The sequence below is a fragment of the Siniperca chuatsi genome, linkage group LG23, assembly GCF_020085105.1.
Source record: "Siniperca chuatsi isolate FFG_IHB_CAS linkage group LG23, ASM2008510v1, whole genome shotgun sequence".
Lineage (NCBI taxonomy): Eukaryota > Metazoa > Chordata > Actinopteri > Centrarchiformes > Sinipercidae > Siniperca > Siniperca chuatsi.
The window spans coordinates 3,174,155-3,201,313 of NC_058064.1; the positions used below are offsets into that span (position 1 = coordinate 3,174,155).

At 37.8% G+C, this 27,159-nt stretch overlaps 2 protein-coding genes across 10 annotated transcripts in view; one reads left to right on the forward strand and one right to left on the reverse strand.

Moving 5' to 3' along the window:
* The first annotated feature begins 589 nt into the window (after positions 1-589).
* Positions 590-26,080, forward strand: mdm2 (MDM2 proto-oncogene). 7 transcript variants are annotated; one of them, XR_006376904.1, is made up of 14 exons: positions 590-743; positions 3,502-3,537; positions 7,072-7,139; positions 7,228-7,302; positions 7,443-7,576; positions 8,398-8,447; positions 8,698-8,756; positions 9,358-9,445; positions 9,540-9,733; positions 9,855-9,986; positions 10,827-10,898; positions 10,978-11,164; positions 12,025-12,706; positions 25,943-26,080. XR_006376904.1 is itself a non-coding variant. In XM_044186764.1 (13 exons), exons 3-13 carry the CDS (start codon positions 7,089-7,091, stop codon positions 12,540-12,542), a joined length of 1,560 nt encoding a protein of 519 aa, XP_044042699.1. In that variant the 5' UTR covers positions 590-743; positions 3,502-3,537; positions 7,072-7,088; the 3' UTR covers positions 12,543-13,920. The 7 variants fall into 7 exon arrangements, 5 of the variants coding, with proteins under 5 accessions (XP_044042699.1, XP_044042702.1, XP_044042701.1 ...); XR_006376903.1 differs by lacking the exon at positions 25,943-26,080 and adding an exon at positions 12,831-13,920; XM_044186764.1 differs by lacking the exon at positions 25,943-26,080 and having other exon boundaries at positions 12,025-13,920.
* Positions 20,861-27,159, reverse strand: part of LOC122871541 (plexin-B2-like) — a 190,400-nt gene continuing 184,101 nt past the window's right edge. For all 3 annotated transcript variants that reach the window (XM_044186763.1, XM_044186761.1, XM_044186762.1), the window contains 5 exons: positions 25,912-26,059; positions 25,039-25,103; positions 24,695-24,770; positions 23,709-23,783; positions 20,861-22,859 (listed from right to left, as the gene is read on the reverse strand). In XM_044186763.1, coding sequence (XP_044042698.1) covers positions 22,755-22,859; positions 23,709-23,783; positions 24,695-24,770; positions 25,039-25,103; positions 25,912-26,059 — 469 coding nt within the window. In that variant the 3' untranslated portion in view covers positions 20,861-22,754. The remainder of the gene's footprint in view (positions 22,860-23,708; positions 23,784-24,694; positions 24,771-25,038; positions 25,104-25,911; positions 26,060-27,159) is intronic.

Here is a 27,159-nt window from a genome sequence, read left to right on the forward strand (position 1 = left end):
ACTTAGTAGTTTTTGCAAGCAAAACAGTCACGATATTTCGAGAATAAAGTTGTAATTTTTCGAGAAAAATTATGAAGTCTTAATATGTTTAAGAAAAAAAGTCATATTTAGATAAAGTCCATATACCTGGACCAGCTACAACATTGAAATGCTGCTTATATGTTAACTGCGAATACTACTAGAATGCTAGTAGTTTTTATCAGTGTTATAGTCGGGCAAGTTGTTGAAGTAAATTTGCAAAGATATTAATTTTGTCTTTTTTAGTTATTTAATTTATTTTAGTTGATTTCGGTAACATTTAAACTCCAAAATAATTCTGATTAAGGCATAATTCTTAAATCACACGTGTTTTCCTCGTGTGGAAAAAGGCATACTTATATATATATATATATATATATATATATATATATATATATATATATATATATATATATATATATATATATATATATATATATATATAATTATTATTTAAAACTTATTAAATATTTTTAAGGTCAATTCCATATATGTTGACACTTAAAGTTGACTAACTAGAGGAAAAAAGAAAGTTAGCATTAGCCTGAGCTCTGGGTGCAGTGTCAGGTTTCGGCCTGTAGGAGCGCCACAAGTGTCTGAAGGAACAACTGAACAGTAAACAAAACAGATCGACTATTCGTAGTTAGCAGCTATTAGTAGCTATCCGGTAAACTGGAAGATTAACGCTGTTGTGGGACATTATTTAATCAAGAGTAACTAACAAGGTAGGTAAACAGTGGTTAAATTCAATTACGCCAGGGTTTAGTGCTGTAACAATAGCAGATTTAGCAGGTGGTTAGCAGCAGCGTGCTAGCAGGCCGCGGAACCTCGTGTTTTCTTGACTGAGTAGACCTGGACCGAGGAGCAAGGACGCGGCCACTGTTCCCCCATGCTGGCCTCTCTGTTAACGAGGTTACGGAAAAACAAAAAGGCTGAATACATTTCATTAAGCTTGAAAATCTCAAATTCACCACCGTTACAGGTTTTAATCACGGCTTTATGGCGGAATAGTCATATATATGGTTAGCTAAATTGTTTTACGTGAGGTAAGTTAGCGTTAAGCTTCTTTTCAAGTTTTTGTAAGTTAGCTAATGTTAACTAACTTATATTTAACTGTTGTGACACAGCTGCTTTTGCATTTAATGTGGGGTGATTCTGATTCTGTACATTGACGTGAATGTTGTGCTTAACTAACGTTAAGTTAGAAGTGAGTAGTGTGTTTTTAGCCTGCTGGCTAATATACAAGAGTAGTAGATATTTTCGGTTTGCTTTTAGGCAGACATGCTATTGTTTTGCATGCTAACTCGTGGCTGTTATATTGCCATAAGCGTTAAACACTAGCTAACACATACAGCCGTAACAAACACTTACTTTTAATTAAATTTACCCAAAAGAGAGCTGCCACATGAAATCAGCAGACAAAAGTTTAGCATCACTACCCTCAGACTGTACACTAGTGTGAAAGCGAAATGTTTAACCTCTGTTATTTAAGTTGCGCTAGTTTTTAAGCCTGTCTGCTCATTAATCTTCCGTTGATGTACGTTAACGTTTGATAATGTATCCTGAGATGATGAAAGAGTTTAATCTGCCTCACACAGATCCGTTTCTGTGAAATAGAAAGTCAGAGAGAGAGAGAGAGAGAGAGAGAGAGAGAGAGGGACAAGTCCGGGCATATTTTCACTACGTGTTTGTGTTGTAATGGTAACTGCTCAGCAGCTGACTCATGCTGTTTGTCAGCTGTCTGTGAACAAGTCATTCTTTCTGTTCAGTCACTCAGACCTCTGCCCAGACACTTTCACACTGAAGGGCCAAACTGGGCCAAACAAGGCTGACCAGTGTGGGTTGAGCCTGGGCAGATTGTGCGCAGATCCTTTAAAAAAAAAAACCAAAAACATATTTTGGGAAACGTGCCTCTTTGCTGTCTCACTGCGAATTAGATGAGAAGAACAATATAAATTTTAGTTTAAGCTCCAATATGTGTTTAGGCCAGCTTAGTGTGAAGTCTCACTCCTGAGTTTGAATGCATTTTACACAGCACATTAAGTTTTATTAATTTGAAGCATATACAGAGATTCCACAGTCTAAATGGGAAGAAGAGGTGGCTGCTGTTTTTGTTTGTAATTTATAAATAATGTATCACACAGCCTTATTGTAGCATTGTTTTTAACTCATCTCTTTTCATTATTCATACATTTTAATCCTCTTTTTATTCATGATTGTATTAGTTGTTTTGTCAGATGTCCTTTGGTCATGTGAAGTGGCCACACACACAGCCTCCAGGTCAGGATATTCTGCACTGTCAGTCTGTCTGCTGCTGTTTGTAGTTTAAAGGGGGTCTTACTGCCTCCCACATCATTAGAGAAAAGTAGAACACAGAAACTCAAAGCTAATTTTATTTTCTGATAATCTAATTATATGTTTGATCTCTCCTGTCTCCCTTTGTTTCTCTAAAATATTCCCTTTTCCCTTAATTCTGAAAGGCCATATTAGGCTAACATGATGATTTCTTTTAGATATATATATAGTTTTAAGTCTTAAAATATTTCAGTCTCTGATATTATACATTAAAGAAGTAATTTTTCCAATCAGTTTGATTGCACATGAATCCACTACTCTTGCAGACTTTGCAGTCAGTCTGGAGTTTGAAATCTATTTCCAGGCAGAGTTTTAGAAAAGAAAACAGTCTTAAAAAGTGAGCAGAGAAAATGTTGATGTTTTGTAATACGATGGACTATCAGTGCCCCTGTTAGGAAAACAACTATCAGAGATTTTGAGAATTAAGTCATTAATATTACAATAACAAAGCAATATTTTGAGATTAAAAAGTCATAACATTTCGTGATTAAAGTTGTATTTTTTGCCAGAAAAACAGTCACAATATTTCAAAAATGAAGTTGTAATTTTTCGAGAAAAAAATTGTAATACTTCTAAATTTGTCTTTAATATTTCATGAACAAAAGTCATAAGTCACATTTCCAGGCAGGCTTTTAGAAAAAAAACACACTATTAAAAAGCTAAATTTAATTTGATGGGGTGCCCAAATAAATCATATGGGGAAAATATGCCAGGTTGGATTTTTATCCACTTCTCCATTTTCATTAAAACCTGAGGACAGTCCTGCTGTGGAAACACACTGAGGCCAGGCCAGTGTCACATCCATGATTTGGCCCTGGTTACCATTGGTTAGTGTGACTATCTTTAGCCTGGTTAGCATGTTATCTAATTTTGACAAGGTTGAGTCATTTTGGACTAGTCCCGGCATGTCTACACAGAGCTATGCAATGAAATCAGCTGGTACAGTCAGTTTGAACATGAACATACACACTGCTGCTGACTCAGCCCTGAGTGGCCCTGTTAGGCCCCAGTTAGGCTAGGCCAGGCCATCTAGGCTGGTCTAGTCCTGACATGTCTGAGCAGGTCTATAAGAAGCTGCAGCTCCTCTCTGCTCCACTCTGACTGCACTTTATCAATTTTTTTGCACAGGATGGACAGCTGATACTTTCTACTCTGTATATACTGGTAAGACTTTAATTTATATCCAAAACACTGTGTACATGATGAATAACTATATACTAGTAGTAAGACTAATTAATAACTGACATACAGTATTGTTCAAAATAATAGCAGTACAATGTGACTAACCAGAATAATCAAGGTTTTTAGTATATTTTTTATTGCTACGTGGCAAACAAGTTACCAGTAGGTTCAGTAGATTCTCAGAAAACAAATGAGACCCAGCATTCATGATATGCACGCTCTTAAGGCTGTGCAATTGGGGTATTAGTTGAATTAGTTGAAAGGGGTGTGTTCAAAAAAATAGCAGTGTGGCATTCAATCACTGAGGTCATCAATTTTGTGAAGAAACAGGTGTGAATCAGGTGGCCCCTATTTAAGGATGAAGCCAACACTTGTTGAACATGCATTTGAAAGCTGAGGAAAATGGGTCGTTCAAGACATTGTTCAGAAGAACAGCGTACTTTGATTAAAAAGTTGATTGGAGAGGGGAAAACCTATAAAGAGGTGCAAAAATGATAGGCTGTTCAGCTAAAATGATCTCCAATGCCTTAAAATGGAGAGCAAAACCAGAGAGACGTGGAAGAAAACGGAAGACAACCATCAAAATGGATAGAAGAATAACCAGAATGGCAAAGGCTCAGCCAATGATCACCTCCAGGATGATCAAAGACAGTCTGGAGTTACCTGTAAGTACTGTGACAGTTAGAAGACGTCTGTGTGAAGCTAATCTATTTTCAAGAATCCCCGCAAAGTCCCTCTGTTAAAAAAAGGCATGTGCAGAAGAGGTTACAATTTGCCAAAGAACACATCAACTGGCCTAAAGAGAAATGGAGGAACATTTTGTGGACTGATGAGAGCAAAATAGTTCTTTTTGGGTCCAAGGGCCACAGGCAGTTTGTGAGACGACCCCAAACTCTGAATTCAAGCCACAGTACACAGTGAAGACAGTGAAGCATGGAGGTGCAAGCATCATGATATGGGCATGTTTCTCCTACTATGGTGTTGGGCCTATTTATCGCATACCAGGGATCATGGATCAGTTTGCATATGTTAAAATACTTGAAGAGGTCATGTTGCCCTATGCTGAAGAGGACATGCCCTTGAAATGGTTGTTTCAACAAGACAATGACCCAAAACACACTAGTAAACGGGCAAAGTCTTGGTTCCAAACCAACAAAATTAATGTTATGGAGTGGCCAGCCCAATCTCCAGACCTTAATCCAATTGAGAACTTGTGGGGTGATATCAAAAATGCTGTTTCTGAAGCAAAACCAAGAAATGTGAATGAATTGTGGAATGTTGTTAAAGAATCATGGAGTGGAATAACAGCTGAGAGGTGCCACAAGTTGGTTGACTCCATGCCACACAGATGTCAAGCAGTTTTAAAAACTGTGGTCATACAACTAAATATTAGTTTAGTGATTCACAGGATTGCTAAATCCCAGAAAAATTTTTTTGTACAAAATAGTTTTGAGTTTGTACAGTCAAAGGTAGACACTGCTATTTTTTTTTGAACACACCCCTTTCAACTAATACCCCAATTGCACAGCCTTAAGAGCGTGCATATCATGAATGCTGGGTCTTGTTTGTTTTCTGAGAATCTACTGAACCTACTGGTAACTTGTTTGCCACGTAGCAATAAAAAATATACTAAAAACCTTGATTATTCTGGTTAGTCACATTGTACTGCTATTATTTTGAACAATACTGTATTTAACTGTTTGTGCTAAGTGACTGAATCACATTATGATCATATCTTGTTCATGTTTTACACAGTTGTGTTGTAAATTAGCGATTCCAAGAAAATTAATTAAAAACGAACAAAATGAGTGGTTTAAGTATTAGTTTTACACATGTGGAGAGTTTTAGGGACCATGCATAACAGTGGAGCACAGTTTATTGCACTGAACTTTTTAATAACTTGAATTGGAATTTAATTCTTGTTATTACTTTAAAGATTAACTGATTGTCAAAATAGTTGCTTTGTTTTCTGTCAATTGCGATACGCCAAAGACACTTCACATAGAGAAAACACGCATAAAACTTCATTAGTATAAGCTTGGCTGAAAAGATAAGTCTTAAAAGTCTAGGTTTTAAGACTAAAGGGCTCATCATGAAGGTTATTATGTTCTGTTTTTGTTGAAACTGTTTTGGGGGGCGTGTAGCTTCTACTTCATGGTAATTTTGGAGGCTGTAGTTTGTAGTGCTATGGCTTTATACTTAGTGGTATTTATAATATTTTATCGACCCCATTTATATCGGCCAGGGCTGACTAAGTAGTAGAAACACCTCTCAGTGTAACGCAACGCAATCAAACAGCAAAGTTAAACTGAATATATATAGTTGGTAACCAGAAAATGTATATATCATCTTAAATTGATATGATTCATATCATGTCAACATTTTTATCTGATTAACTTTAATAGTTCAGAATCAGTATTTGGAGTAAGTAGCTGGTGAAGTACAGTAGGCTTTAATTGTGTCATACATTTAATCAAATTAACATTAATTATGATTAGGATTAATGAACAGTAATTAGGCTGCCACTAAAAACTGAAGTTTTTCTGCTAGCAGAAGGTGATTAGACATCTTTGGGTTGTAGTTATTTTGACCTGTAGTTACTTGCAAGAGTTGAAAGGTAAACCTCATAAGATCCTGTAAGCAATTTGAAGGGATTCAGATCCAATAAGTGGAGCAGGTTTCAGCAAAAAACTCTGATAAACCCAATGTACAGTACCTGTCCAGCACTAATGGCAGACAGACAAAGTTAGCAACTAGCTGGTGAACGTAGTGGAGCATTTAGCAGCTAAAGAACTGGCTATTTTTCTCAGGAGTTGGTAGAAACCAAAACAGAGCTACAAGGAGAGTGAATATTACATTCTTTAGGTAGCCAGAAATATGACTCCAATAATTGCTAATGTTGTTGTGTGTCTGCTGGATGTGTAAGAAGTCAACAGCTTTACTTCTTGTTCACAGTAGCATAGAAAGACAGCAAACTAACTCAATAATGTCAGTTACGCAATATCTATGTAAAGTTTGCTAACATTAGCTAACAGGTCTTGAAAAAGTCAGTTTCCTCCCTAAAAAAAAAAAAAAAAGGGTATTCAAGGGTATTGATTAAAGAACAAAAATCTCAAATATTTTCTCATTTTAGTTATAATATATTTTATAATGTCGGGAGACGTCACACGCCTATAAACTAAAAGTGGGAGTGTTGCGACGGTGGATTGTGCTGCAGGAGGCTGTTCAATCCTTTTTTAGCAAACACTTAAAAGAATTTATCATTTTTAATTGGTTAATCCATACATACATTTTCTACCACTTGCCTGGGTCCAGGTTGCGTTAATTAATTATATCATTAGTGATTATTATTCTATACTGTTGGGAAGTACTGAAAAAAATATCATCCCCACTGGTTTTCCATCATACTTTCATACTTTGGACAGTAGATCATGAAACAGGTATTAAATTGTTTTCTATGTGGCATTATATGTGTGTGTGTGTGTGTGTGTGTGTGTACAACCTGTTTGTGTGCAGAGACTATCAGCGTCACTATGTCAGCTGACAGGGAGCTCAACACCGACGCGGCTGACGAGAACAAACTGGTGAGAGCAACTACTAGTTACTGACTTCTTTACTGGCTATTAACTGACTGTTAACTGACTTAACGTTTTCCTGTTTGTGTGCGTTTAGGTCAGACCAAAGTTAGAGTTCGGTTCTTTGCTGCAACATGCAGGAGCCACTAAAGATGTTTTCACCATGAAGGAGGTACAGCATGACTGTGTGTCTGTCAGTGGTTAGTTGTTATTTGATGTTTTTTGTAACCTGTTTGGTGTCAGGAGCTGATTGGCTGCTGTCTCTGGTGTTTGCATTTCTCCCATGATGCATCTGTGATGGTCTTCCTGCAGGTGATGTTCTACCTGGGCCAGTACATCATCCAGAAGCAGCTGTATGACCAGAAGCAGCAGCACATCGTCCACTGCTCCCAGGATGCACTGGGGCGGGTGCTGGGAGTCGACAGCTTCTCTGTTAAAGAGCCACGGTGAGACACACACACACACACACACACACACACACACACAGAGGAAGAAGATCATTACTTGGTTATTTAGATGGATTGTCACTGTGTTTGGTTCTGCTCTGCAATGATATCAACTGACTTAAAGGGAAGTTTCTGTCAGTAATGTAAAGCATTGTATTTTGTACTTACTTTGTAAGGATTTAAACATAAAAAAGAAAACAAAAACCTTTTTATAAGATAATATAATATACACCCCAGAGGGGAAATTCAAGTGTAGCAGCAGGACAAGGACAGAAGTAAGTACAGATAAATTGAGGTAAAAGATAGTTAGAAGTATATAAAATAAGAATAGAAAAAAATAGAAACTATACAAGACCAATAAACTGAAAATTACAAGGCAAGCAGTATACATATACACAGTACCCACAACCAGTGTTGTTCTTAAACTAATAGTGCAGTACCGTCCCAAGCTAATTTACATAGTGGTGTGTTTAGTAGCTGCAAAGTCAGCACAGTATAGTATATGTTGAGTAATATGATACCATCTACTGTAACAGCAAACACCAGAGTATATAATATGATTAAGTAATTAAACTTGTCTGCATTAATATAGAAATATGATGTAGTACATTATGTAATAAAACAGTTTAACATATTAACATAATATAGTACAGTATGGGATATAAAATATAAGGTGAAATGTAGTAATATGGTATAACATAATATATAGTACAGCAATATAGCGTATAATATATAAAATATAATAAATATTATATGTATTTGGTGTGTTGCTATGTATTTGGCTTTGCCAGTGAGGTAACGATGATATGTTTGTGTTTCAGAGTTCTGTTTGCTATGATCACCAAGAACCTGGTGGCCGTGAAGAGCCAAGGTAGAACTGCTCTTCTTTCTCTTCGGCTGAATCCATCTTTCTCCCCCTATCTTCCTCTCTGCCATTGAGCTCCTTGATGCACCTCCTCCTCCTCATGTGTTTCTGCTCTTCTTTTTCTGTCTTCTTAGCTTCCTCCTCCTCCTCCTCCACCTCCTTTCTTCTCCTCACCTTCTCTTTTTCCATCTCCTCGTTCTCTTGCCTGCTGCTCAGATTCAGACAAAACTAACCCGTCTTTCTCGATCTTCCTTAGAGTCACTGCCAAGCTTGAGTGAACCGCACAGTAACAGTCAGACAGATAAAGGGACAGAGGTAAGACACACACACACACTCTCTCTCACACACACACACACACAGCCTTATAATACAGCTGGGAAATATTGATGTTGCACTGCATTAAAATTATTTTACAGAGCTTATCAGACATAATTGTAGTATTTGTTTCTGTTTTGAGCACACAGTACACACACTACATTTAGGTTAATTTCATGACAGATTTTAGAATTTCATTTCCTATGAACAATCATTGAAGAATGATGAAGAATGCCAAGGAGCAGTGTAAAGTAATGTTTACGCTGGAACAGCAGCAAACTGCAGGAATCATAATGCAGAGATAGTTTGGGTTTTTTTTTTTTAATAACTGAAACTTGATCAATTACTTTTAATTCTGAATTTAGTAAAAGAAAATAACACTGAAGAGCACGTAGCACATCGTGTCTTACACAGCTTATAATGGAAAAAAGCAAGGCAAAACAAAACTCCCAGATTTTTTAAGGGAGTCTGGTGATCTTCTCCCGATACAAGAAAGTTCACCAAGAGCTTGAATGTTTATTCAGTTATAAACAATACTTTTAAAAAACAATACAAAGTGGGAGACTGAGTTCAAAATCCAAATGTGTGCTTGTGTTTTTAGGAGGCAGATTCAGAAAGTCGCTCTTCATCGCCAGACAGGAGGAGAAGGGGAAGGAGGAGGAGGAGGAGCCGCAGGAGCAGTGACCCAGGTGAGTTTCTCCTCTGAGGCGCCGCCACCTCATTAGAGCTCCTAAACAAACCTGTGATGTGGTGACTTAAACTCCACCCACCTGATCTCCTCAGGACCCTCCCACAGTGTAGAGGATGATGAAGATGGGGGGGAGTCAGAGGAGGAAGAGGAAGAAGAAGGTAGGAAGAGGAGGAGGTCTGACAGCTACTCCTTGACCTTTGATGACAGCCTGTCCTGGTGTGTGATTGGTGGTCTGGCAAGTGTGCGGGACAGAAACAGCAGCCAATCATCCGACTCACACAGCACGGTGAGTGTTATACACACACAAACACACACACTAACACACCTTGGCTTTTATTTTATTAATCTAGAATTGTTGTATTGGTTTATAATGCAGACCGTGTGTGTGTGTGTGTGTGTGTGTTTAGTCTGGGAGGTCAGAGGTCACGGTTGCAGCCTCAGACTCAGACAGTGACAACTTCAGTGTCGAGTTTGAGGTCGAGTCCGTCGCGTCTGATGACTACAATGAAGATGATGCCTCTCTGTCTGCAGATGACCAGGTAAACTCCCCGACCACTAAAGAATAAGTCTGGTGATATTCTGTATTGTTGTTTTTATTATCAGCAAATCCCAATGAAACCAACAATGAATGTATCTACTAACAAGTATTGTGTGTGAATCACAGCCTAATATATCTTCTTCCTCTGAGTCATAGAGCTTCATTGTTGTCCAGAAACTATTAAAACACATCAGCGAGCCGCTCTGTTGCACTGGGTGACATGTTCCTTCATCACCATGAACACACACACTGTACTTTATTCTGACTCAGTCCCACACACACTGTCCTGCTGCCCCAAACACTCACTAGAGTACCACATGTGGATTCATCCGCCGCTGAAAATAGTCCCCAACAAATGCACTATTTCTGTTTGTTTGATTAAAAACTACAGCGAGCAGCTGTTTGAGGAAATTACTGAGCCTTTTTTTTTTTTTAAATGAAACTACATATTTGTGAGTTGTTTTTTTTTTTTTTTTTTTTTTTTTTTTTTTTTATAAAGATTTTAAGAAGACTTCAATAGGAACCAATGGGCTCGGAGCTGAGAGCCACAGACAGGAAGTCAGAAAGTATTGAGAGACGAACTAACACAATGTTGGTTTTGGTCTTTTCATGGGATTTGTTGATAAAATACAGAATAAGTAGACTTATCTTTTACTACTGTGACAGAATTAGACTTGCTAATATTTATCATTTATTTTAGAATGAAGAATTTCTGCTGTACCTCAATAAGATGTTTTCATAATTTCCCAGCCAAACATGTACGGTACTGAACTAAAAGTATCACTTTGGTATATCTGTAAACCCAGCCCCTCTTTTTACCTGTCAACCTGTCTGTGCTCAGGTATATGAGGTCACCATCTTCGAGGCAGAGGATGACGACTCCTTTGATGAAGACACAGAGATCACAGAAGCTGTGAGTCTACAAGCAAACACACATATAAAGCAAACACACACTTGTTGTAGAGGTCTAACTGTGTGTGTTTCTCTCTCAGGACTACTGGCGGTGTGCGAAGTGTGACGAGTTGAACCCCCCTCTCCCCAGAAACTGTCTCCGCTGCTGGACGCTGCGCCAGGATTGGCTGCCTGAGGTGCCCTTTGATATAACAAAGTCCGCCTCCTCCAGTCCTAAAGTCTTGCCCCCAAAGCCAACTGACCAATCAGCAGCCAAAGAAGCTCCAGGTAGATTTTTGTCCCGGTCTCAGTGTTTGAGCCAGGGTTGTCTGGGAGGAGGTGAAATAGTACTTTTATAGGGGGTCACTGCACTGATGATTTCCTAATCCTGAATGTTTAAATCGAGTGTATTGTCTTAAGTTATTTTTAAGGTAATATCATATTTAAAGCTTAGGCTTGGAATAGGACTGTTGTCCTGCCTGGTGATTGTTTTTGTTGGCCCCGGTCTTCAATTAGTTTCAGGCTTATTTCTTGACTTGGACTTGTGTGGGTTCAGTCTCAGACTGAGGTGGTTTGACCGCCCTGTCTGTATTTATGAGCACCAGGACTGGGCAACAATATTGTTATGCAAGGTTTTGTTTTAGATGTGTGAAAGTTTAGTTTCATGTAACACATAACAGTGGAACACAGTTCATTGCATTCAACTTTTGATTATTATATTTTGATAATTTCACATGATTTTGCATATGTTTGTTATATGGAGACACATATCAATATTGGGGAAGTAAATCCATATTAGTATTGTGATAGATTTAAAACCCTAATGCACGTTTGTTCTGCTGTGGAAACGTTATTAGATTTTCTTTGTTGAGGTCTTAAAAAGCATTACATTTGGTTTGATTTTGATTTGCACAGCAAATTACGATATAAATGTTGATACAGCGTATAAAATCTAAACGATTAGCCTGCTAACAGCTTTGATAGAGGTTGTAGTGACAGGACATTTTATGTTTTCTGTGTAACACAATGGTACGCTCTGGCTCAAATCATGCACTCCATTTTGTCTCACTGTCTTTGTTTCTAATAACCAGTATTTTTACTATGATTGATTGATTGATTGATTGATTGATTGATTGTGTCTCCTGAAGGTTCTGATGTCGAAGAGAATGAAGGAGTCGATGTTCCAGATGGGAAAAGAGCAAAAACTCCTCCCCTCCTGTCGCAGTGTCTGTCTGACTCCACCTCCTCTGCTCCCAACTCCCAGGATCTCCTCTCATCCTCCCAGCCTTCCTCTTCCTCCTCCTCCTCCTCCTCCTCCCAGCAGAAGCTCTGGACTCCTGACTCCCAGCCCTCCTCCTCCTACTCCTCCTCCATTGACTCCCAGGAGCTTCTCCCGTCTTCCCCCACCGATCCTCCTCCACCTCCACCTCCTCCGGTGGTCCCCGAGCTGGAGCGCAGCATGTCGGCGGAGTGGCGGCTGCCGGACTCGTGCCTGGACCCCTGTCTCATCTGTCAGTCCCGGCCAAAGAACGGCTGCATCGTCCACGGACGAACCGGACACCTAATGTCCTGCTACGTCTGTGCCAGGAAGCTGAAGAAGAGGAACAAGCTGTGTCCGGTCTGCAGGCTACCTATCCAGTCTGTCGTCCTCACCTACCTCAGCTGAGACGCCCAGTCTGTCCTCACCTACCTCAGCTGAGACGCCCAGTCTGTCCTCACATTGATGCCCCTTTTATACAGCAGATACATGTATGACGAAGGTCTCCTGAACACGTGTTCAATCCAAATTGGCCCCACTCATATGAGACAGCTGCTACAGGATTATCACTGGTGAGACTTCAGTTCACAGTTTAATTCCATACACTTCACAACAACCATAGAATTCCATTGAATAATTACCAAATTAAATGTTTGGGTTCATGTTTTAGCTTCACTTCTCTGCTTCTGTCCATAGGCACATGTCCACGCTTTCTTTTTCTCTTAGTCTCTGTCTCTCTTTTCGGGAAGCTGGTGTGGCTGGCATTATTCTACATTTGTATTATTGTCAACAACCCCCATGAACAGACCAAAACCAACAATGTTTTAGTCCATCTCTCAATACTTTCTCACTTCCCTACCCTGTCTGTGGCTCTCTGCCCCAAGCCCATTGGTTCCTACTGAGGATGGAAATCTTTAAAAACGACTCACAGGCTCTGTAATTTTCTAAAACAGCTGGGTACTGTAGTTTAAGTAGGGCTGAAAACTGCTGCTGAAACTATTATTTTCATTATCGATTAATTTGCCTATTTTCTCAATTAATCGTTTCGTCTGCTATAGTCAGAAAATGGTAAAAAAAAAAAAGCCCAGTAGGAGAGTCTGAGGTGATGTATTCAAATAGCTTGTTTTGTCTGAACAACAGCCCAAAACCCAAATTTAGTTTACAGATATAAAACGGGAAAAAGTAGCAAAACGTCATATTTGAGAAGTTGCAACTGCTAAATGTTCGGCATTTTGGCTTGAAAAGTTTTTGAAGCAAAACGGGAGGAAATAGCGCATTTGTTGGGGACTATTTTCAACGGTGGATTAATCCACATTTGGTGCACTAGTGAGCATTTGGGGCAGCACGACGGGTTTTCCTTTCTTTCCTGGAAAGAAAAATGTCCTTTTAAATCTTCATTGATGAATTTATTATTAGAAAATGTATCCTTTATTTGATTTGTTTGCTTGCCCTGCTGTGCACTGACTAAAAGATTATCCAGGTTAAACTGGCAATCAACCATAACTGCACCAATTGAACACTGTTTTTTTTTTTTTTCATAATTAGCACCAAAGACATCGTTCCTTCCAGGAAACTCCCAAAGAAATTATTTGCAAATTAGAAGGAAATCACGGCCCATAAACTGAAGTGTTACCCAACATTATTATTTATTATACATTTATTTAAGATGCTCAAGTTTATTTATACTCTTCTATGAGCTCTTTAAATAACAAGATAAATATATGAGATCTCTAATATTTTCTGTTGAGAATTTTCTGTGAACTGAATAAAGTTTAACTTCTGTTAACATGAGACTGTTATTTATTTGGACTGAAAACAGAGGATTTCTGTGACTTGTGTATTCTGTGCTAAAACTTGCTGATTGATTCACTCTGGTTTAAATGTATTTAGCTAGAACAATAAGACTGAATACTGTATATATTTATAAAGGAAATCAAAGTGTGAGGAGCCCCATTCTGTAGTCGCATTACATTTTTATTTCCTTTAATCAGAGTATATATTACATTATTAAATTGTTAATACATTAATGTATAAGAAGTATGTTACTGTTGTAGCCCCTCCAGCTGGAGCTAGTTTTAACTACTTTATATACAGTTAGCTAGTTTAGTCCAGTGGATCCCAACCTAAGGGTCGGGCCCCTCGAAAGGGTCACCAGATAAATCTGAGGGGTCGTGAGATGATTAATGGGAGAGGAAAGAAGAAAAAAACAACACATTTTTGATAAACAAATGTATATTCATTTTCAGGTTTTTCTCTAATCTTTGAGCCTTGAACAGTTATTTAAATAAAACCATCTGATAAGTTTAGAGGGGAAATGTCTCTTTGGTGAAACAACTCAGAGACAAAGGGCCCAAACCAGACTCTGCTTCTTCACAAGCCCCAAAAAAGTTGGGAAACACAAGTTTAATCTTTAACAATACACTGAATTTTATAACCGTGTCATGGGTGTTTCATGAATAATCTTAATCTGAAAAGTAACTAGTAACTAAAGCTGTCAGATAAATGTAGTTGAGTAAAAAGTGCAGTATTTCCCTCTGAAATGTAGTGAAGTAGAAGTATAAAGTGGTATGAAATAAAATACTCCAGAAAAGCACAAGTACCTCAAATTTGTACTTAAGTACCCACCACTGATGTACTTACTAATAAGAGCTGTCCTTTCTTCCTGGAGGCAATTTCTCCCATTTCCTGAAGAAATACATCATAAGATTATACACTGATATTATTTGTGCAACATTTATTAAACAAATTTAAAGTTAACTTTTCCTCAAGCTGCTCATTTTGTTACAGTGAGAAAGAAAATTGGTCCACTTCTGTAAATGTCGCTATACTGCCCCCCTCTGGAGACATTTCACTCCAAAGCCTGGCTCTGTCCAAAGGTAAAAACAGTCCACCAACCAGAACATCTCAAGCTCACTGATCAACAATTTATATCTCATTTGTTTAATCTGAATAAAAACTGAAAAGTAAAAATGACAAGTTGTAGTTTTACAGGGGGGTTTTGTTCTGTAGAGAATCAGCTTTAAAAAAACCCCACCAGACTAGTTGTGTGTCTTCATTTCTGGTTAATTGACAATCAGCACAAAACCACAGCAAGAAATTGTCTTATTTTGAGCGAGTTTCGCCTCTTTGCAAGCAGACGGACACCTTCAGTCTTAACAGAAGCAACTCTTGTCATTCATTTCCTTTGTGCTAAGACACTGTCTCATATAAGGTCACTTGGCCTAAACTGCTAAAACCAAACACATGATCTCAGCACTTAAAATTTACATTCCGCCATCTTGTTAATCATTTGATTGACTTCTGTGCCACTTTATCAATACAGAACACTTTATCTAAATGGTGGTGTGCGAGGTAAAACTGCACATCCGTCTAACCCATTTACAACTTTACCCTGATGTCTGAGCAGTTTCAGCTTCATGTGTCAGAAGCAGAAAAGTGAAGCTCAGTTTGAACAGTAGATGTTATGATTAAAGACAGAAGTTAAGGAGCGGCAGAAGAAGAGAAAATGGAAAAAGACAGAAGAAGAAAAGTTGAGCCTACTGCATGTTGAATCTGCTGCTGTTTAAAAGTGTAGTTCTTCTTTAAGACCACAGAGAGGCAGTGTTGTCATATTTATCTCCAGTACATAATGTATTATTTACTGGCTGGTAATCAGATTTAAAAAGTAGTGTTATTGTCAAGATTTACTGGAGTAAAAACGAATGTTGATCTGTCAGATTTAAACACAGTTAACTGTAAATATCAGCATTTCTCTAATACACAATACTTCAAAGTAGTAAAAACAGAAACAGAAATAAAAGTAAAAGAACAAATACTTAGGACGTGTTGGTGAAATATCTTCACTTTTGTCCACTTCAGGGGGAAGTTCTGTAGAAAAAACTAAGAGTAAATTAATGTTTTTTATTATTTTTAATAATTCCCATCAGATTATCATCATCTGTTCAGAGCAGGAAAACACTTCTGGTCTCTTTCTTCCTCATACATGAACTCGACAGAGACTAACCTCTCTTTCCACTGCAGCTCTTAGTGATGCTAATTCGACACAATGAAAAGATAATTGTGTTTCAAAACAAATATTCATTAATAATATATTTTCCTCATGGAGTAACCAGTTAGCGCCTGTGAATTTGAATCGAGTGTTTTGCAAAGCTGCGTCTCTGGCAGTTTAGTGGGAGATGTGCGAGCAGATATCCTTGAATGAAGAGTTTCTCTGAATCCTAAACAGGAGGCTCATCTCTGAGTAAAACTCTGTGGATGCTGTGTGTCCTTGCCTCAGGCTGTCTGAGGTGTATCAGTGTGTTTGACAGTTAAACACAGTTTTCTGCTGTGAAACATCCAGACAGCACTAATGCATGAATAAATGAGGTGGCACATTGACACTGAAATCTGATGAATCCACTGAATCTCTTTAGTCTGTTTTCTTTAACAGCATTTAAATAATCATATTTCAAAGTGAAGCAGGTCCTAACCAAGACGTCTAAAAACTTTTAAGGAATAGTTTAGCATATTAGGAGATACATTTATTTGCCTTCTTTCGGACAGTTAGACAAGATGATTGATGCCACTCTCATATCTGTTCGTTAGGAGGCGATTAGCTTAGCTTAGCATAAAGAAATAGCGTGTGAGACTTCCCCTACAACCACAAATTGTTTTTACATGTGTGTAAAGTTGACATAAATCGTGTTAGTTAGTGAGCTTTAGAGGTGTTGGAAGGTGTATTGTTTAACTTTGGACAGCGCTGGGCTAGCTGTTTCCCCCTGCTTTCAGTCTTTATGCTAAGCTAGGCTAATCGCCTCCCAGCTCCAGCTCCATATTTAACGCACAGACATGATCTCCTCATCTAACTCTCTGCAGTAAAGCGAAAAGAGAATTTCCCAAAATCAAACTATTCCTCTAAAGTTTAATCCAAATTTAACCCTGATTTAACCTTGAAGTCCAGGGATTCCAAGCCCTGGAGAAAAGGTAAAAACTAATATAAAAACATGTTTAAAATCAAAGATCATGTTTTTATTCATCATCATGCACTTGTGTTCTCAACATCATAACTGTGACACATTGTGACAGGAGAAGAAAAATGAAAGACACCACAATAATAGAAGAAGACTTTTCATTGTGTAAACATATTTTATTGGATATTTGGACTTCCTAGATCTGGATTTTCTGCCCACTTCTCCACTTCCTCAGAAGAGTCACTGATTTGGGCTCCAGTCCAGTCCAGTTGGTTCTTGGTTACTGATAGGGCTGTTTCTGTCTGTTTCAAAAGTCCATCCAAACCACTTGTTTCCTACAATGATGTTACAAGAATAAACAATGAGAAAGTTGTATTTGATGTACAAACTGTTATACAATGGTATAAACACATTTAACCCTTGTGATGTTGGTAAAAACATCAGTACCAGTGGGCGATTTTCTGTATAACATTCAAAACCTCTCAAAACTATTGTTTACTTGTGCCTCATAAAACAATATTTTTCAAATACGCTTCAGTTTTACATCCTTAAAAACACACAGATCCTCAAATAGCGGACAAATCTACTTACAGTGAAGGCTCAGTTCCCAGTGCTGATCCTTCATCCAGTCATTACACTGAAAACCACTCAAAGACCACATATGCAAGTCACATCCTTCTAATATTTACTAAACTGTTCTGGAGCATGGGGAATATACAGATAACATAATTGCGTGTTAGTTAAACCAACATTTTTCGCAAGTTTTGTGCCAAACAAATTTTCCACCATCCATAATTCACAATCCAGTATGCTAGGTCAATGGTTTGTAAATTAAATTAACCATAATGTTGACAATTTTTTCTGTGAAGTAGAGGAGAGGGAAAAGCATCAGTCTATATTTTCTTTTGCTTCTATTTTCTTTATTTTGTACGTTATTTAAGAGTGAGTTAATTTTAATCGTCTGCATGAAATGACGAAGTATGTGGCAACATGAATTGCTGCAGAGCTGTTGGTAGTGAGGCAGAAATTATCCGCCATCTTGGGTCATACATTGAAGATCGATACCACTCTCAATCTCTGCTTTAAGTAAAATAAACTTAATAGCCAGGCGGTTGTGATTATGAATTTAACCCATTGAGTTACAGATGCAGCTAGCATAACAGAGGTTAGCTAGGAGATTAAGCTAGACCCCAGGACTAGGTTGCACCTGCTATTCATAATACATTTACTAAGTTTAACATAAAGTCCTTCCTAAGTTCTTAGTAACTACTAGCTAATTTCGAACTAGTGATTTACTAAATCGGGTTGCACCACTGACTTTAGTAATGTGTCAATCAGTTGCTAGGAAACCTATAGTGCTGTCTAATCAAGAGCAAATTAATTATGTAAACAGGTAGTCACTGTAGCATCACTAGCTAGCATAACATCCAAAAATTACAGTTTTAGAGGTGCAGCAGATATATATTTTGTGACTGTAGGTTATTTGTTTTACGTCTGCATACATGGAGAAATGTGTTTCAGAGTTAGTATTCATACAGTTTAGAATGAGAGGGAAATATCCGATTATGCTAAGCTAACAGATATTATTTACTCATTTAGTCAAATGTTATTGGCGTCATGTTTCATAATTTGAGGTATCTTATTTAGGTATCTTATTTTTGAGAAATGTAATTAAAAATCTTCAAGATTTACAACATTATTAAACAGTCTTTATCAAATTTCAGTTCAGATATATCGACCGTACTCTCTACGGGTCTTAACGGGTCATATATTAGCATGCTAATGTTAGCTTTGTCAGTTGGTTCAGTTAGCTACATAACAGTTACACCTGACAGTTAGTGGGTGTAAATATTTAGCAGTAACAATCTCTACGTAAGAACTAGTTTGTGTGGTGCAACCTGTTTTAATTTAGTGATGTGTAAAACTCCACTTCGTAAACGCTTACGTTAAAATTAGGCTAAGCTTGAACTCACAAACAGCTGGTGAAACTGGCTCCAGCTGTATAATAGATTTTACCTGAACTTTATCTGTGTTAGTCATGTTTTTTTATTTATGCCTGACACTGAAGTAAAACTTACTGACTGGTTTCTGACAGGTTACAACATCCACTGGGTCTGGATTATCAGAAATTGTCAGACTTTTGGGACTGGAATTCCTGAACAACATGGTTGATATTAGTGATGGCATGATAGCCTAAATTTGTTTGGTTTTTTCAACAAGCTTTAAAAGCATTTGACAGCACCAACCTTGCCCTCTCTAAAATACTTTATAACATCTCCCATTTTCCGTTGTGATTTTCTAGTTAAGAACCACAAACCTACTATAAACGTGTATGTACCTCTAGACACCTTTTTTGGCTTTTACTTCCAAATCTACTTTCAGTTCTACTCTTAAAGGCACTCGCTGGTGGCAAAAAGAAGGCAGAAAGAAGCTAGTTTTGCCGATTAATAGAGATAGAGATGTTTTTAAGAGATAAATTGTGTAAAATATTGTTCTCCACATAGAATCAGATGTCTCATATTTTACAGTTAATAAACTATATTTGTAGAGTGAGTAGAGATTAAGCTCTTATGCCAGCAACACAATGTGAAACAACATTCTCTCAGAAGGATTTAAAGATCTGAACATCAAAAGCAAATGTGGCAGTTTGCTTTGAAAAGCTGGTGAAATTTTGCGAAAAGTCATCTGATATCTGAACATCAGAACTGGCACTGAAAACAACCTCCAAGAAAGTTTCACATTTCAACTGTTTTTTTTTTTTTATAAAAGTACCACCAGATTATTTAATACACAATTGTTTGTTCCCCTTATTTCTGACTGCACTCGTCAAACATACAACTCAAATGACAGTCCAAGCCTTGAATTACACACACTACAACACACATGATAATTTCTTGAAGTTATTTGGCACCAAAGTGGCTTTCATAAACACATTTCTGAGAGGGAAATGCCCACAAGAAAGCTTGTGAGAAGTAAAAAGAAAAAAGCTAAAATGTGTTTATTTCAGTCTTTGTATCTGGAGGTCATGTGGTGCCAAATTCTGGTCAGAACCTTGCAGTGTGTCCATCCACAGTTTAAGGAATTCGAGACATAAGTACAAAGATACAGCACCAGCCTTAAGGTCGTATTGCTTCAGAATTTAAAGATGCAGTTTGTAAGACTTGAAACCTCAGCGGAATCAATAAATCCAACTTCACAGAAAAACCCCAAAACAAAAAACAAAGCAACTTCGGTAGCAGAAATCCTTCTATCCCAGAAGGCAAGGGCTTCATCATCCAACTTACAAACTGCATATTTAGTCTTTGACATTAACTCAAGCACTAATAAAGCACATCATCTGGGCTCAGAAGGCAAAGAATAATGTAGATATAAGATGATTCTATGGTGACGATTAATATGTAGCATAGGAGAAGATAAATGAGTTCATTTACACTTCAGTGGTGTAACGGCACTTAAACCCAAAGACTGTTGCAGATCTTCTAATAACTTGGTCCACAATTCACTCATGTACAGAGTGGTTGGCAATATAAATGATCATATGGTTTATGTATTCAGAATTTAGTTTTTTCTCCCATATTTCTCTAATTAACAGTTGACATAAACATATTGTCCCTCACTCTGCTTTATGGATTGTTTTAAATAATTCCTGAAAATGGTGACTTTTAGAGAGACATTAATGATGCAGTTTAACAAAATGGAGATTTCTTCTGACAGGGTTTGTGCAGCAAGCCAGAAATAAAACTAAACCAGCCTATTTCTGATTAAACAAACATCATGAACATTATGAAACATTTAATGGGCAGAATAAGGAGCAGGCAATCATCAGGAGGCACATGCATAAAGTCTTTGCAGGTGCTGCGTAACAATTATTTGCACAAAAATATAGAACAATTAATTGTTAGGAGACATCCAGATTTTTGTGTGTGATTTAAATGTATGTACCTTAGACTCCCTGGAAAGCAGTACTGATACTGACTGCATTACCCTGCTGAAATCAATTGAAGTAAAACTGTCTAATAGTCTAGTCGCATTGGATGCATATTTGTTTGTCATCTTGCAGCTCTAAGAACATTGACAATGGACAAATGGGACCTATTATAACTGGATTTAATACATTTTTAACACTTTACCACTTTAATTTTAGATTTATTTTAAGCCTTTTTGAAGGATCCATGGATACCCTGTCTTCAGAAGACACATTTCCTCCCTGTGTGCAGTTAAACAGAAAAGTAGGAAACAAAATGCAGCATTATATATGAAGGGAGTATTGCAAAAGAAGTGAAATTATACATTATTAAAAAAAAATCAAATCACACTTAACAATAAAAGTGTTTGGCTGTTTAGACCACATGATTAAGCAGTCATGATTTTTCACAGAAAGTAAAAACAAGCTGGTCTTCAGCAATAGAGTGGCAACGGTGTTGATAACTATTGAACACACACTTACACACAGGATATGACATTATCGACCACCCTGATCAACACTTTACAAAAGAACAAACTAAGTGGCATGGTGTCAGTCCATTCAAAAGATAAATTTCATGTTGTATATGGAAATGCAAAGCCTCTGCTTAAAGTCTGCATATGAAGAATAATAATAAACTAAACGGTGTGAAATTATTCAGCTGTGATTTGAGTCACCAGCACACTGTCATCAGCATAGAAACACACACTGCAGCTAATCTGATATGAAAAACAACATTTGGCCATGATACAAGAAAAGTCTGTGTAGCGGTTTGATTTTTGGACTAATTCAACTCATCGTACCCTGATTTCACTCTCATCAGTTGTGCCTTCAAGACAAACCAAGACCTCTGATTGGCCAGTGGTGTGTACCGTGGTGGGTTTTCATTGGTCGATTATTTTTATTTGAGCTTGCTTGAAGGTAAAAGTTCATCAAAGCATTTTCATGCTTTAGGACTATAACTGTTCTCTGTTGCTGACAAGGGATCAGATTTCCTGGTTACCGTTTAGCATGGAGACAGAAAAACTGACCTCAGATCAGGAGTTAGAGGCAAATTCACCTCACATCCGCAGTTCATACACACGCAAAAAGTGGTCACAAAGCATCCTGGAGCATCTGTACTTCCAATCCGAACTTCCAAAAGGGCTGAGTAGCAAAAAGAAAATATTTGGTAATGTGTCCTTACTTCACTTATATTCTTCAATTATCCAAAATTCTTGAATCTTTATACCTTGTGTGGACCTTTTTTCATCAGTCCTTATATGGTAAAATTTAAATTTGTGGTGTAGAGAAGCCAAACACAGAAACAGCTAGGTGCGAGGATTACACAAACCAACTGCCCTAACTACGATTAAAAAAATAACCCTTTGATTTCACAGAGCTCCCATCTGCAGCCATATTACGGTCGCCATTTTGCATCCCTCCTTGATATTTATTTTGGGATGCCAAGTGGAAGTACGCCATATAACTGTTGTAGATATCAGCACTTCAGTTTCCACCACTCTGGGCATATTTTAACCCCCTTCAGTCCTTATGTGGTCAACAGTTTCCTGTGTCTCCACTAGCCCCTCCCACTTCCGTTCTTACATGGTCAACATTCGGTAGAGTCTGTGAGCTCGTCCTCCTTTGAGTCCTTAAATGGAAAACAACATCCTGTGTTTTAGTAGCCATTAGCTCCTCCCCCTGACCCCTCCATGAGGTCAGAGGTCAAAGGTCAGTGACCTTGTTCTCCAGGGCGGCAGCGATCTGTTGGAGGCGGAGGGTGAGCTGTTTATTCTGGGCTGCTGGGTCCTCGTCCAGCGACTGGATGATCTGAAGAATACAATAACACAATTTCAAATTTCCTTTTTTTCTTATTAAAGAAAGTTACAGTGAGTAACTACACCCAAGCTGAAAATCTTGCTTGTGCTGCCATCTAGTGGCTGCTGCACGCTTTGTCTCATCCTGTGAAGTACAGCGCTTTACGACACAATATTACGCAATGCTACCTCACAGATGAGTGTGGTCACAAGTGAAACAAATCACACCGGACCGCATCCAACTGTGATGTCACAAGCTTTAAATCCTTTTCCTCCATGGAAGATTTAATGTGGAGTTGCTGTTTAAAAGATAATTACGCTTTATTACAACTTGGATCTTATTTTCAGAATTTATGCAAGAAAACTGAGCAGTCTGACTGCTTGTGTTTCTTTCCCTGTTGTCGTAGTGATGTTGCCATGTTATAAGTAATGATGCTCAAATTGTAATGAACCAGAATTATCCTTTAAGTCACTGGATACCGAAACTCTCCAAAAGGAGTCGTACATTTATTTTCACTTGTGTTAAATCTGATCAAAATCTAATTTACAAGAATACGTTCAAGTTAAGATCTTCCCTCAGACAGCCAGCATTGTGTTTGTTTTACAATAACTATCTGTTAGCTAATCAATTAAACTGGAACATTTGATCATATTGAAAGTTGATGATGCTGACTTGGCCAAGATTTAAACACCAATATCAGCCCAAAATAACAGCAAAAATAATAAAAATGCACTTCTATAACTTTGATAACAAAAATCCTGCATTTATTTTTCTGTTGTATCTCATGGATTCTTCACGACGAAAAGAAGTAGAAATGTAACTGTCCGCAACAACATTTTGAAATTGAAAGACATTTCTCACCACGTCATAGTACTTGCTGGCGTACTGGTACAGCTGATGTAAGGCCACCTGGGTGTTCAGCTTGTCTGTGTGTTGCTACAAAGTGGAAACAAAGGTTACGTATTAAAAGTAGACACTAGCTATGTTTCCATTTTTTTTAACTGCAATATTTGTAATATTGATTAAAAAAAAGTAGCAAAAATCCCCATAAACTTCTAGCTAGTCAGGTTTGTGTTCATCAGGTAGTCAAAGAAAACAAATTTCCTGATCATAAAAAGCAAATTCATCTGAGGATTAAAAGTCTTTACTGGTTTTGTTTCCGTTGATGTTGGCTGTATTTCAGGCTTTAATCAGAAAACATAAACAGGTAATGCACCTGGCAGTAGTGCAGTGCAGCAATAATACTGTATATCCACAATGGACCCATCAATGGTAATAATTACAACTCAAACGTACATATATTCTTAAAGCTTAAAGCTATTCTTTAGCTGATTGTGAACGCACTCAAACACTAAAGTAATTTAAAGACAGAGTGGCTGGTAGTATTATTTTCTATAGGGTAGACTATTTAAGCTCACCAGGATATTATATTACTGTATTACTGATGCATTAATGTGTAAGCAGCATTTTCTTGCTGTAGTTGGTCAAGGTGGAGCAGATTTGATTTTTTATTCTGTTGGGTAGTTTAATCTTTAACATCATGCATCATATTTTATAAGATCATAATGTGTTTATATGTAAAATCTTAATCTTTAAAGGAACTAGAATCTATATGTAAATGTAGTGTAGTAAAAAGTACAATATTTTCCTTTGAAATGTATTGAAATTGAAGTATAAAGTAGCATAAAGTACAGTACTTGAGTATCTATCTATCTATCTATCTATCTATCTATCTATCTATCTATCTATCTATCTATCTATCTATCTATCTATCTATCTATCTATCTATCTCAGGCACACCACAACAGTTAGAGTAACAACACACACACACAGAAGGTGTTTCATACCCTGGACACCTCAGCAAGGTGTGTATTCATGTCCTGGTCACTGACTGGAACCATCTGTCTGATGCCCTTGTAGTAACTGGGGAAAACACAGAAACAGTCAAAACATCTGATCCAATAATTTATCAAATTATATCAAGTGATCATCAACATCTAAAACTTAATAACATGCTTCGATATTGTCTGTTTTTGCCATCTGTATCATTTTCAGTCTTATAAGTTGGACTTTTTGCTGTCAAGTGGAAACCTCTCCAACTGATGGACCCACATGCAGCCCAGCTGTTCTTACCAAATACTATTACACACACATCTGTTCACTTTCTGTATATTTAGTACAACAAACTCACTCGTCAACCATCTTCTTGTACGTGGAAATCTCTTTTGCATAGAGCAGCTTGTTACTGGGAGAGTCCTGCAGTTAGAGACAGAGAGAAAAAAAACAGATAAAAGATCTTTGGTTCTTTTTAAAGGTGTCTCAGAATCGTCTTCATTTCCAAAAAGCAAAACTTTGTTCCATGTGAAGACATTTTACAGAGAAAATCCTCTCTGGGATTCTCCTGCACTGTTAATTATCACCAGTCTGATGTTCCAACAGTCCAGGGTTTATTTTGTGATTAAGTGTTGTAATTAACTCTTCTGCTGCAGCCAGTTTCCATCAGCCCGCCTCCTCGTCTGCTGCAGTGACTTCCTGTGTGTCCCACAAAGACTTCTATCTTACTTCTGTCTGCCTGTGAACATGTTGTTCAAAGATACACTCAACCATAAATCCGCTTAGAAATCATAAAAAAGACGCTTCAGAACCTGCTTGAGAATCATCACATTTTTAAGTTTTCTTCAGTATCAAAGGAATCCAGTGATAGTTGTCTGTACGTCCATGGTTACACTGCAAACAGGAACTGCTAATAGCTAATTCGGCATACTTTTATTGTGCCAATTTGCCAAAATGTAAACAAATATAGGCTAACAATGCAAGGATGTCACTCCAGACAGTATTTAAATTACAGGAGGACCAGCGAGTTCGCCAGTAGGCAATTTTGGCTGCAATTATTACTGGGGTGGGGGTGAAAAATTACCCACATACACGCTCCGGACGGGATTAAAACACTGTCCCTCCACCTCCCCTAGAGAAATAAATCCAAGCTGAATCGGGGTTCAGACTCACAGAGCATAACGTTTCCAGACCTAAACAGTTAGTATGATCTTTATTTGTGTGAACTGACTCTGCTGAGTTTGTGCTCCGTCTTGGTGCAGGCATCCATGAAAGTCTGAGAGATGACATGCAGTGAAGCCTCCACCACCTCCGTCACGTGGACGTCGACAATGAAGTGGGGGTTCCTCAGGATGTTCACCCAGTACCGCAGAGGCAAGCTGAGGACACAGAAAGACTCGAGTAAGGACATCTGTTGCCAAAATCAAGACTTTTTAAAACCTTGTTCAGTTGTTGTTAAGTACCTGGAACTGGATATCACATCAAATAAAAATAAAAAGTCTGCTTTTAAAAATATTTTTTGAAAATAGTGAGAAATGCTGTCACAATGACCCAGAGCCCAAAGTGACATCTTCACAATGCGTGTTGTGTCCAACCAACAGTCCAAACCTCAAAATTATTTGAAAAATAAATTAAAATTATTAAAAGGAAAAGCAGCAAATTTATTTTCTGTAAGTCGATTAATCGACTAATCGTTTCAGCTGTACTTGTATAAACTGTTTTATTTATAACCCCTTCATATGTTCTTATAGTTACATTCCACCACTGTCAATTTCAGACTTTTCCCGACTTTTTAAAGGACCTGCTGACACAGTTTCCCTCCTCCCTCCATCCCTTCATCTCTTCCTGCCGCCTCTACCTCCACAGACCATAACCCTCGTCAATAATTCATTACAACTGATGAATATTTCATTGTCCAACGTGTGTGTGTGTGTGTGTCTTCCTGATGAGTGACAGGTTGAGCTCAAGGCCAGTTTGAAAGCAGAGAAGTTAGAGAAAAAAAAAAAAACAATCTTTCTGTCCCTCCATCTGACTCCCTCTCTTCTGCTTCTTCTCCTTCATCATCACTTATCCATCCTGATAACAGACTGCTGATTAGATCAGGTTTTTAAGTTGTTGTCCGCCTGGTTTAGCAGTGACGAGGACATAATTACGCTCTAGTTTAGCTGATGAGGTATAACACACACACACAGCTTGAGAAGCAGTATAATTATTTGTCGTAGCAGGTTTTCTTCGCAGGTCGTATCTCCAGCTGAGATTCAGAGAAGCTTTGAAGAGAAGCTGGCAGATGTTGAATCAGTTAAAGAGTCACATATCAACCAGTCAGAGTCGTTTACTGAGAGTACGATCCATGTGAGGCTGTTTGAATAACACCAAAGGAGAGTTTTAGTCTCCCACTTTGGCTGTATCCTGGATACTGATCACACGTTTCACTCACTTAGAGATGTTTTCTTGTTGTCTATACTCTAGTCTTCTCACA